Source organism: Ochotona curzoniae, unplaced genomic scaffold (assembly GCF_017591425.1).
Source record: "Ochotona curzoniae isolate NIBS_2020 unplaced genomic scaffold, NIBS_Ocur_1.0 contig_899, whole genome shotgun sequence".
In the NCBI taxonomy this organism is placed as follows: domain Eukaryota; kingdom Metazoa; phylum Chordata; class Mammalia; order Lagomorpha; family Ochotonidae; genus Ochotona; species Ochotona curzoniae.
Window position 1 is genome coordinate 2616392 of NW_024466605.1, and position 13071 is coordinate 2629462.

Here is a 13071-nt window from a genome sequence, read left to right on the forward strand (position 1 = left end):
AAAGGTCAATGATGAAAATTCAGTAAATAGGGCCCATAGCTATGGCTCAGTGGCTAAATCCTCACCTTGCATGCACTGGTATTCCATATGGCCAACGGTTCTTGTCCCAGCTGCTCTACTTCCCACCCAGCTCCCTGCTTGTGGCCTGGGAAAGCAATGGAAGATGACCCAAAGCCTTAGGACCCTGCACCCACATGGGAGACCCAGAAGAAGCTCTTGGCTCTTGGCTTCGAAATTTCAGCTCCAGCCATTGTGGCCATTTGTGAGTGAACCAATGGATGAGTCATCTTCTGTCTCTCCATAAGTCTAATTTGCTTTTCCACCAAAAATAAATCCTAAAAAAAATAAATAAATCATGAGTCAGTAAACTCAGCTTTTCTGATTATGACTAGGTATAAATTAAAACATGTTCTATGTCCAAAAGACATATCAAGGAAATGGTGAACAGAGTTGAATTTGCAACTTAACATTTAATACATTTTACTGTGTTAAGGATGAGGAGGAATTGTATACTTCATGAGCTGGACATAGCAGGTAAAATAAAGTGGTGTAACTGTCTTATGAGGACATAGTCGGAACCTGTTGTCTAAGCATAAGCCTGTTTTTTGATCCAAAAATTATTTTTCTACAAGTTAATTTTAAGGGATGACCAGGAAGGTACATAAAAGTATATGTATAGATTAATTTGGTCATTTTAACGTGTTAAAACATAGAATTCACAGCAATATAAATGCTCACTAGTTTATTTAAATAATTACTCTTATGCATTTTAACATGTCATTAGTACAATTATTAGTCCAGTTTACTACGATAACTAATATATGAGAACATGAAATTTTAAGTATATAAACAGCAGTATCAGTGCAACATATATCATGTGATCTCTTTTTAAAATATTTACTTGTGTGTATGTCTATACAGAATTAGCTATATTTCAGCAGTAGTTATGTGCCAACTTCAGATAGTACTGTATTTCTATTTTTCTTTTTGCTCTACAATGGGTGTTTACTTTTTAATTGTATAGTCAGTGTTGCCCTTATGTATCATTTATCAGGTACTGCGTAATTTCTTGAATTGGGTCACAAATTTGACTCTCATATATCCAGTGCAAGAATGAATTTAAAAATGTGTGCATTATTCTTGTTTATATTTATTTATTTTAAAAAATTTTTCCATTTTTCATTTTGTCTGAAATCTGGAAGCACTGTCTTTCTGGCGCCTTCTGCTGATGGCCCGGTGTAAAGACAGGAAGCATACCTTCAGTAGATCCGTTTTTGTAGGCACCATCCTCTGTCATCCCTACAGTAAATGTGATGGCCAGTTGTGTTTAGCAGCTGTTCTTACCATCCCTTAATGTGCAATCCTGGCATAACACAAAGCCCACAACAATCTATTGCAGTCATCTTAATTAAGAATCTATTTGTGATAACAGCATAATATTACATATGTAGACATGTAGTGTTTATCTTGAGGGCAGTCCTGCTTGCGTGTAATATCTTGTAGCCAAGTACTTGGTAACATCATGATCCTGATGAGAACCAAAGGATGAATAAAAGTATGCATAGCTTAAAAATTTATATGGGAAAGGAAATGGGGTTGTAGGGTTTAGAAATCTTCATTTCAAATCCTAGTGTTTAGACTCAGTTATCTTCAGATTACCTGTTGTAAAAAGAAAGTTCTTAAGACTCAAAATATAAAGTCTTCGTAGTTGTATTATGTATTAGGTGCTCCACAGATACTTTATTTCCATTTGTGCTCTGTGTATTAAATCTTTTAACTACAGAAGCTGGGTTTTGGTATTTGTATTGTATTGATGTACCACATAAGTTTTTATTTTGTTCATTCAGGGAGAAACTTATTCGTCTTCAGCACGAGAATAAGATGTTAAAAATTAACCAAGAGGGTTCAGATAATGAAAGAATTGCCTTATTGCAAAGCCTTCTGGATGATGCGAATCTACGCAAGAATGAGCTGGAAACAGAGAATAGGTAGAGTATCTGCAGGTGGCCATGACCAGCCACAGGTTTTCCTTTAAAGGTTTGACTTGTATTTTGAAATGTGATCTGTCCTATTCTGTTTTCTTTTAGGAGTACTTTAACCCATCTCTCCACTTTCAGATTTGCCAGAAACTATTATGTCTCTTTTTAGTAGCATTTATACTATTTCTTTAGACCAAATGCTGCCAAAGCTCCAACGTTTGCCCTTTCTAATCATTGAATAAAGGCAGAGGACTTCTGAAAACACCTTCATCAATTCACAGTCTTTCACCAACAGTTTCCGTTCACTGTCCTCATTATGTTAATAAAACTGACTCTCTTTTCACAGGCTGATGGTTCAGAGACTCTGTTGAAATAGAGAAAGCAGTAGGATCCATCGTAACGGAGTTGACAGGACATCTAATGATTTTCTGATCCTATAGGGAAATTACTCAAGTGAACAATTCAGTTGTTTGGAAAAAGTTAGCATCTTAAAATTTTGATAAGAGACTCACTTCTCTACTTTTAAGTTTTTAGCATGTTGTTATACAGATAGGAAGAGTCAGATTTTTTTTTAAAGATTATGTTATTTTTATTGTAACATCAGATATACAGAGAGGAAGATCTTCCATCTGTTGATTCACTCCCCAAGTGGCTGCAATGGCCGGAGCTGAGCTAATCCAAAGCCAGGAACCTCTTCCAGGTCTCCCACATAGGTGCAGGATCCCAAGGCTTTGGGCCATCCTCCACTGCTTTTCCAGACCATAAGCAGGGAACTGGATGGGAAGCAGGGCCACTTGGACAGGCATATGGGATCCCAGCGCATGCAAGGCTAGGACTTTAGCCACTAGGCTACTGCACTGGCCTAAGAATCAGTTATTTTAATTAGTAACTGACAAGGGTTACCTTTTTTTTTTTTTTTAATTTTGTTGTGACCATCAGCTATTTTCATTTGCTTTTTATTTTTTCTTAAGATTTATTTAATAATGTATTTAATTTAGTACAGTTACAGAGAGGGAAAAATAAGAGAGAGAATCTCCCATCAACTGATTGACTCCCCAAATAATCTCTATTGCCAGGGCTATGTCAGATCAAAACCAGAAGCCTCGAACTTTTTCTGGATTTGCTGTGTGGGTTGCAGGCGCCCCAGCACGGTGGTCACTGCTACCTTCCCAAGTGCATTAGCAGGGACATGGATGGGAAGTGGAGCCGCCAATGTGATTGTCAGCATCACAGGAGGTAGCTTAACGCACTGTGTCACAACTGTGTTCTCCCTTTCAGTTTGAAAACTGTTAGGTACCAATTAGATGGTGTGTTTTCCTTTTTCTTACTATGCTGTGATAATTCTGTTATTTTCAAGGGATTAACATTCTTATTCAAGTAAAATATTAGGCATAGTTTGCCTGGTATCACTTTTTCTAAAGTGCTTCAGTGGGAAATAAAAGTGAGGGAGGAAGGGAGATTCTAGAAACAGCACCAGTCCTGCTGTCTCTGGGTAGAAAGTACCTTGTTTATAACATTGATTCTTGACCCCAAGGTAGGTTTTATTTTAATTGGTCTTGTCAGGAAAGCCATTGCCAAGTCTGAATTTTCTATTGAAAACACATATCTTTTCCCACAACGTTTTTCCTTATTTCTCCAGATTTTATGCTTACCACTTTTGTTGTATCAGAAATAGTCCAGCTTGTTGCCATTGATTCAGTCTTGGAATATACGGAAGACTAATGACCATGGCCTGAATCAGTTGTGTTAGTTACAGAGACTTACTAACTACCTAGTGTCCAAGTTTCTTTCAATTAAGACACGGATAACAGTTTATGTTTAGATAGGCATCCCCAGTGATTTAAACAAGAAAAATATTAAGTTCATATTTATTAAGCATCTATTTGTTCCAAACATCATGCTAAATTCTTTGAATGTTTTGTGTTGCTTATCTTCATAAATGTTGTGCAAATGAGGGACCTGGGCCACGGACCCTGGCTGCCTGACTCCAAAGCTCTCCACCCCCCCCAGATCCCCTTCCTGGCCAATCTGTCTCCCATCTGGCTTGCACAACAGTTGTTCTTTCTCCTGCCTTCCTCTCTCTGGATGCTTTTTCTCTTAAGTGACTTACCCGAAGTTTGTTATGACTGAGATTGACAGCTATTTACCACATTTCCAATTTAATCTTTTACTGGATTGCAGTACTGACTGAGCTCCAGGAAACCTGATATTTGTTCCTCTGTGTTTTTAGCTCTATTACCTTTCAGCTCTATTACTTACTGTCTGCTCACCACCCAGATGTCCCTGGTAGAAAGCCAGCTTTGAGTAGACCTCTGCTGCCCCTTCCATCAGGTTTTCCCAGTGCACGAGCATGTCTTTCATCTGTAATGCCAGCTTTTGAGGAAACGATACTGGAAAAGGGATGCAGTGTGGAGAATGGAGCTGTTTCAGAATTGCCCAAGGAGTGCTCTCAAGGAATGTGTCCTCTTATTTCTGTACCTCAGAAGGTGTCATTGACCTCAAGCTCATCTTCCCTGTGCAGCTCCGTGACAGCTGTGTATTCAGCAGGTGTTGGACTCTGATTAAAATGCTAGCTAAGTGAATGCCTCAAGAGGGACGGGGACGGTAGAAGCAGTTCACACAGGTGCTTGCTGTGTGCACAGAGTACGCTGGATATGCTCCATGCATTGTTTCCCTTCATCTTCTAAACAACCTGTGAGATGAGCCTTATAAACCTTACTTGTTTTGTGATTTATTCACATATATTTAACACATATTTTTGTTGCTTATCTACTCTTAACAGTTATATTACCATGTTTACTTGTCTGCTCCCAGTGATGGACATTTGAGTTTTTTACACAAACACCGCAAGGAACAACTTGGTGTGGACTCATGGTATCTTATGGCCTCTACAATCGTACATACCCTGTAGGATTACAATGAAAGCTGATGAAATGATCTCAAACGTCAGCTCATGAAGTAGTCTTACAGTTCAGTAGTATTTTTATATTGCTTTCTGAAAAATAAAATAAAAGCAAAGTTGGTGTCATTAATTTTGTATTTACATACTTGTATCTTCATGTTGAACCTGGATTCTCTGATGATTTAATATCTTACAGCTTGTTAAGTAAAAAATGGTATTGAACTTTATGTCTGTTTGCATTCTAAATACTGCCTCGTCTTATTCTTACTTTGGGAATCTTGCTTCTATCATTTCACTACAGTATGTCTTTCATTTATTTTTGAAAGTTTTTGTAAAGATTTACTTATTAATTGAAAATCGGAGTGACAGAGAAGAGACAGGAGATAATCTACCACTTGCTGATTCACTCCACAAATGGTCACAATGGCCAGAGCTGAGCCATTGTGAAACTCTGTATTTAGGATCTTCGTCCACATTTCCCATGTGGCTGGCAGGGGCCCAGGCACCTGGACCATCCTTTGCTGCTTTTCCAAGGCCATTAGCAGGAAGCTGGAGCCTCTGGAACACAAACACCTATATGAGATCCCCATGTTGCACAGCTGGCAGTTTCTGCCACTATGCCATGGTGTCAGCCTCTACATTTGAATTTTTTATTATCTGAAAGGCAGAAAGAGAGAGAGAGATACCTTCTGTTCACCCTCCCAATGCCTGCAGCTTAACCCAAGTCTCCCATGGGGATGTTAGACCCAGTGACTAAACTGTTACCTTCTGCCTCCTAGGATGCACATTATTGGGAAGGTAGAATCAGAAGCTGAGCCAGGATTTAAACCCAGGCACTTCTATGTGCAATACTGGCACCCTAAATGACACCTTAATTACTGAGCCAAGTGTTTACCCCACTGAAGTATTTCTTAGAAAAATAAATAGGCATCCTGTAAATAGCCAGTAGGATCATTCTTCACTTGTCTCTTAACTATATTCAATGTTGTTAATAAGTTCCTCCTTCTTAGTTATTTTAATTTCAGTAACACCTCCCTCCTATGTTTCCCCTCATTCTGTGGTTGTTCTTCAGCCTGAGGGTCCTTTCCCTGGAGATCCCTTGGCTGATCTGCCATGGCCATCTTTGCTCCTTGTTTCCACTCTTCCACGTTCGTGATTCTTTGAGCAATCTCTCTCTCTCTCTCTCTTTTTTTTTTATGCCTGTGTGCACTGTTGAGAAGTGTCTACCTCATTGCATTTTTAGTTGTTTGATTTACGTGTTCACCTTTGCCAAAGACTGTAGAATTCTTGAATGCAGGGATCATGAGCCTAGTGCTGACTCAGTCTGTTTGAACACTTGAACTGATGCAAGGACATCAGTTCCAAAAAGTGTGTCCCCCAAACCACTACATTGGAAATCATTTCAAGCAATATGAAGATAATTTGAAAAGCAAGCTCAAAACATAAAGGCCTTATGTTTACAACTATCACTATCTACTTCTGTTACAAGAGGCTCTAGTGTGCTAGTTACACATCTGTCTAATCAGTATGACTACAAAAAAATGCATGTCAGTATTTGGAAAATTAATGTACATTTGATTTCTAGGCTGGTGAATCAGAGACTTCTGGAAGTACAGTCACAAGTCGAAGAATTGCAAAAATCTTTACAGGACCAAGGCTCAAAAGCAGAAGATGTAAGTTTAAAATGTTGGCAACCACAGCCAAAGCTCCATGGTGTTGAAAAAGCCTATAACTTTTATTTTTTAATTTAGTGATCTATACAAATAATTTAGCATTATATTGACTACACAAATGAAAGTGTTTCCCTTTTACCAATGTTTCTTGTAGTGCTTCAGTGTCTCACATTCAGTTTGCCAAAGTGCATGTTGAGTCTTCAGCTGAGGACAGAAATTTGTAAGGCAGAAATTTTTAGTGTAAACTTGATATTCCAGTAAATAATGACATCCCTAGGTTTCTGAGTCCCACCACTCCCCTTGCCTGAGAGCTCTGCGCTTGGCTGCTCTGGCTCTGCCTGCCTGCACCCTCACCTGGAGTACGCTGAAGAGCTGAGCCAAGGAATGTGGCTCGCTTGCCTTCAGCATCTGAGCGTGTCATAGTGCCTAGCTGACACATGATGCTTACTCAGTCTCTGGCAACGTGTAAATTAGTCATTTAATGACAAGTGTGTATTAGAGCTATGACTTGTAAAATGTTTAGAAAACAGGGTTAAAAAGGAGGGGGGAAATTCCAAATTTTTAGTGACTAATACTTAGCTAGTTATTTGGATGCTAGTTTTGTTTAGTTTCTCCTAATGCCAGTGTAATTTTCTATCAACTGACATTTTGAGTACAGATCTTGGTTTTCATTGACAGTCATTTTGGGGGATTGATTTTCAAATTGCAAGTACAGACAATTGCATCCAGCTTTACAAACATAAAAGAGAAACAATCAAACAAAAGGAGTTGAACATATTGCTACAAATCAAAATATGGTATCTAATTTTAATTAGTTTGTCTAAACATATATCTGGTTTATATTGGCAGCATCTTTTTTCTAGTATTAGTGATTTTTAGTTTATCCCTAAGCTATTCGTCACATTTAAACTATCTTTTGCCCTTATTAAAATGGAGATAATTTACAGTGCCTTCAAAAAAAGACAATGTTTTTATCCAGAATGCTAAATCACAGAGAGATGAAGTGAAAGCATCATTAATGTGTTAAAATCCCAAGCGTGGTTAGGAGTACTTTAGAGGATCAACCTGAAACAGTAACATTTCTGAGGTCATTGAAATCACTTCATCTCTTAGCCTGAAGTGAACACGAGATTTGTTCTGATCTCTACTTGGAGGAGAGTTTTTGATTTGATAGGATAGGAAAAGGAATGGAGTGAAAAGAGGAAATATCAGTACTAGGTAAACATTACCTCCTGTTGTGCTTTATTTTCTTTCATGAAGGTACAGATAGAGTAATGCATGTCAGAAGTAAGATGCCAGCCCCGTCAAGTACTGGTCGCATAAATTAATTCATTTATCAAATGACCTCTGCTTAATGAGGCATGTTGCTTAAAGCTAAACAGAAGGGCTTCCTTGGCTGAAAACACTCTGACAAAAATTCACTTATTCTGAACATCTGTCTCCAGCTGGAGAAATGAGTGGTGCTGTATAGGTTCTGTCACTTTTCTGTCTCACTAACCTACAGTGCTGCATCTCAGGAATGTGTAACACATGGAAGACCTGCCAAATGGGTGTAGTTCCCTCTGAGAACAGCATTGTTTTACCTGTTTATGTTATCAGAAACACAGTCCTTTCATGTGACCTAAGTCAGAGTAGGATGGTCTGCACATTATTATGACTTTTTTATGTCATTTGTTTTTAGCATGGAAGCAGAAAAACATTGTTACATAAAGTCATGTGGATAATTTGAGCTAGCCACAGTATATAAAACTCCGAAGAACAAGACAGGATGAGGAAATCATAGAAGAAAAATGTACATTTCTGAAACAAAATGCGTATCTTTTTACTTTTGTTCAAGAATTACTAAATCAAATTGTCTTCTGTTGGCTGCTGTGTTTGCGTCATACTAATATGTCCTCTCTGTCTCTTGGCATGGTTCTGCTCAAGGCTATTGTAAGTATGGCTTCCTGTTCCTTTCTGTGTAGTGAACAGTTTATAGGTTTATTCATTATCTAACATCATAGTTGAAATTTTAAATGAAGGCACTTTCATGCAAAAGGAATAGGCTAGCTTTATTTGCCAAACGGGTTTATGACTTTTGCAATTAACATATTTAACGGATGTCCAAATCAAGAAGTCAAGCCAAAGAGAATCGTTGTCTTTTTCCCCCCATCTTTGTCCTGCTCTACCCCGTTATGTCAGTTAATTCCTTTGTGGAAGGGATTTTGGTGCTGGTTTCTTATCACAGTGTGGCCTCCTCCTACTGCATATTTGGATAGTAACAGTTGTCAGGTTAATACATTGGGGTATGGAAGTGCATAAGTTCAGTTACATCAATTTGATCTCCTGCTTTTCAGGAGAGCTTTTTCTTTTCTTTGAACCCAGACAAAGATGCAATTGTAAGAACATTAAAAGATGTGCATACAGCATCTTCACATTTTTCATACTGTTGCATAATTTATTTGCAAGCCATTCAAGTAATAAATCACTGATTGAGTCAATAAGTTTGGGAAATTATACTTTTTCATGTTGCAAGAAAACACTGTAAGAGATGAAAAAGGCTCTGAGAGTAAGCTTGCCGGTCATGGAGCTCTCCCTGCTTGTCGGGTCCAGAGATGTTAGAGCTATAGTTAAGTGACTTTGCCACTTATTTCCTTCTCTACAAATACAAACATCACATATCCGGTTTCTGGATATTTTATAGTGATTGCTCTCAGACTGCCTCTTCCCTAAATTAAAGAAAATTAAACTGTAATTCATTCTGTGTCTTGACCAAAGATATCCCTGGGGGCTTATTCAAAGTCACTACTGTACTCTTTTTAAAAAATTATTTGCTATTTAAAATGCTAAGTAATAAACTCATCTTTATTTTCCATTTTCAGTCAGTTCTTCTAAAAAAGAAGCTTGAGGAACATCTGTAAGTATAAAAACTGTGGAACCTTATTGTCTGTGCCAGCTGGTTACAGAGGCTTTAGTCTTTTGCCCAGCAGGAGTTGGGAGTAAGAGTTGTGTGCAGAGGATCCTACCTGCCCGAGGTCATCAGGTCAAATAGCCACTGCTGGAACCATTGTCTGCATGAGACCTTAAGGCCTGTGTCTTCCCTGCTGATTTTGAGTTAGAAGCCTAGTTCCATAAAGGCCCTGAGGTCCTGACTGGGCCTCTGCCGGCCCACACACTCCATCATTATACTCACCCAGCACTACCCTGGCTTAGAGCTGCTGGAGAGAGAGTAGGCCTGGCCGTGTAGCTGCTTCGGTAGAATTCCATTGTGTAAGACAGGCAGCCAGCTGAGCTCTAAAGTGTGCCAGCTGCATCTTCCTCTTGAAGGAGATTTTGATAGGTAATCAGACAAGTCCTTGAATTGCAACCACGTTGGAGTATGACTTACTCCTGTAGTGATGAGCTTCAACCTAAGATGTATCACTGTTAGTTTCTTCATCCCTCTCTGAGGAGAGCTGACAGTATCAGGAATCTTCGGGGTGTTTCCTGCACCCAGAGCAACCTTCATCTTTCCTGTCGCTTTGGAGTAAAGTTCCTTGCAGGTGCTGAAGGCAGCGTGACTATGAATCACAGCTTGTTGGGGTGTCAGTGTAACACTGCGTTACGCCAGACATCCTCCACACTGCAGAGACAGTTTGCACTTGTGCTGTGGTTGTAGAGGAATCCTGTGTTCTAGAGATGGCTTCATGCTATTTCCTCCTCCCACCCCTTTCTTTAATGTAGGAGATACCACTAGGAGTTGAGATTTGTTACCACATCTAAAATGGGCCAATTTTTAATATACTAGAAGGCTACTTTCTGACCTTTGTAAGTTTGAAAATTGGATACTAAATCCTGTTTTTTCAAAATTCCCTTTTCTGGTTTATAAAAAAAAAGAATATCTCTCATTTTGTGAAACCATCTGTCTCTGTCCTATGTTCAGTCCTTTGCTTGCTAATATCTTTATCACAGAAGGTTTCTTATTGAGGATGAAGCCTGTATTAGCTTCTTATGGATGCTGTCGCAGATTACCACAATCTGGCTGGCATAAGACTTCTTCCTTCTTACACTGGAGGCTAAACTCCAGGCGTTGCAAAGTTGTCTCCTCCCAGCCACCCTGACAGAATTTGTTCATGCCTGTGTCCCAGTTTCTGTGTCCTGATGCAAGCCTTGATGTTCCCCAGCTTGTAGACATGTCACTCCAGTCTGTCTCCATCTTTGCATACCATTGTTTTCTCTGTGGGGTACCCCTCTTATCCCTGGGGCATACATTCCAACATTGCCAGCGAACGCCAAAAACTGCAGAAAGAACTAAACCCTGTATATACCATGTTTTTTCATATACAAATGAACCAATGATAGAGTTAACATGGAAGTTAAGCACAATGAGAGAGTAACAACCATTGCTAGTAGCAGAATAGAGTGAGTATAGCAATATATTGATACTGCAACCATTTATTGGATAACTGAGATGGATGCTTGGTGATAAATGAGTGGATGTCATATTCCATATGGATGACCTGAACAGAATGGTTCATACCCCTGAATGGATCAAGCAGGGTGGTACAGGATTTTACTGTACACTTTATAACATTGTGTAGTTTAAAACTCAGATATTCTGTTTAAATCCTTTAACACTATAGTTGACCACTCACTGGATTTAGGGCCAGTGCTTATCCAGGGACCTTCTCTTACTCATTAATATCTACAAAGACTCAATTTCCAAATAACATAAACTTCACAAATACTAGGGGTAGGAACTTCAGGTTACTTTTTTTGGACAATTAAAACCCCCACAGCATCCATAGATGTATAAAAAAAACAGTCAACCTCAGAAGACTCAAATCATCAATCTCAGATGACCCAAATGCTTGGGCTCCCAACATCGATGTGTAGAGTCCCAGCTGGAGTTCCAGGCTTCTGGCTTCATCCTGACCCAGCCCATTGCAGCCATTTGACGAGTTAACTAGCAGATGGAAGATACATCATTTTTTCATAAAAATGTATCAGTTTTTAAATGAAAGGTATAGTAAATCTCATGCAAATTTTAGAAATAATGGAGATCATTTTAAACACACCTAAATTATTAAAAAAAAAAAAAACTTTGAAGATCAGACGAGGTGACCCCACCAAAGACGTTGAACAATGCTGAATCTTCCCTGCCAAGGTTAGTGCTCATCAATTTCTTAGTCAAGATGGACACACACATATTCAATATCTCAGTTGCACCTATGCGGCAGCATTTGCTAGAGGTGTTGCTGTCAATGCATAGCAAAAGATGTAGAAGAAAGTGCAAAAATAATCTCTGTAGGGCTGGGCACGGTTGCCCAGTGGCTAAAGTTCTCGCCTTGCATTCATTAAGACCCTTTATGGCTGCCAGTTTGTCTCCTTGCTATTCCATCTCCCTTCCAGCTCCCTGCTTGTGGCCTGGGAAAGCAATATAGGATGGCCCAGAGCCTTGGATCTGCATCCATGAGGGGAGAAAATAGGAGCCTCCTGGCTCCTGGCTTAGAATCAGCTCAGCTCCAGCTATTGCAGCCTTGGGGAGTAAGCCAGTGGATGGAGGATCTTTCTGTCTCTCCTTCTCTCTGTAAATCTGCCTTTCCAAGAAAAACAAGTAAATCTTTAAAAAAAAAAAAAAGAGACAAAAGATTAACATATGTTATCTGTAAATACAAAAAAAGCAAAACCAACATAATTGTCTACCAGCTGGAGAAGGATAGAGCAAATTTAAACAACAGAACTCCATTCAGTGGTGAAAATGTGCAAAATGGGCTGATATCAAGAACAATTGTCATAAAGGATGCAAGTCAGGGCAACACTTAATGGCTGAACAACAAAATAATAACACCAGGGCAAAATTAATCAGCAGTAAAATACAGATAATAAAACAATATTAAAAATCAAGAATAGTAAAGATTCAGACTTGTAGAGCCAATGTCTGGCCAACAGCTAGGGGAGTGGTTGGGATGCCTGCATCTCACGCCAGAGTGACATGATTCTGCCTTTCTGTTCATGCGTGCCCTGAGCAGCAGCTGGGGAGGGCTCAAGCAGCCGGATGCCTGCTACACATGTGAAAGACCAGAACTGTGTTCTCAGCTTTGGCCTGGCCCAGCCCTGGCTGTTACAGCTGTTTGGGGAGCGGGGCTTTCTGTGTCCACCTGTCTCTACCACTCAAATGATTTTTCTGTAAAAATCATGGGCACAGGGAAGAGATTACAGACACACCCAACTCCTAAGGTTTGGGGATGATTTCTGTTTCTCATCATAGTGGTGAATCACTAGTATGGGGTTTTTGGTTTTCTGTTTTAGGGTTGCTTGGGGCTAGTGCTTATTATTTTTATTTATTAAAGGGCAGAACATGCCCAACATGATGGCTTAGTGGCTAAATTCTGGCTTTGCATGTGCCAGGGTCCCATATGGGCAACAGTTCATGTCCCAGCTGCTCCATTTCCTGACCAGCTCCCTACTTGTGGCCTGGGAAAGCAGTCAAGGGCGGATTAAAGCCTTGAGACCCTGCACCCATGCACAAGAGACACAGAAGCAGCTCTGACTCCTG

At 39.5% G+C, this 13071-nt stretch overlaps 1 protein-coding gene across 3 annotated transcripts in view; it reads left to right on the forward strand.

Moving 5' to 3' along the window:
- Window positions 1–13071, forward strand: part of HOOK3 (hook microtubule tethering protein 3) — a 98051-nt gene that overhangs the window by 68284 nt on the left and 16696 nt on the right. For 2 of the 3 annotated variants that reach the window (XM_040994188.1, XM_040994190.1), the window contains exons 15-18: window positions 1848–1988; window positions 6467–6554; window positions 8481–8486; window positions 9416–9450. In XM_040994188.1, coding sequence (XP_040850122.1) covers window positions 1848–1988; window positions 6467–6554; window positions 8481–8486; window positions 9416–9450 — 270 coding nt within the window. The remainder of the gene's footprint in view (window positions 1–1847; window positions 1989–6466; window positions 6555–8480; window positions 8487–9415; window positions 9451–13071) is intronic. The other variant, XM_040994189.1, reaches the window with a different exon arrangement.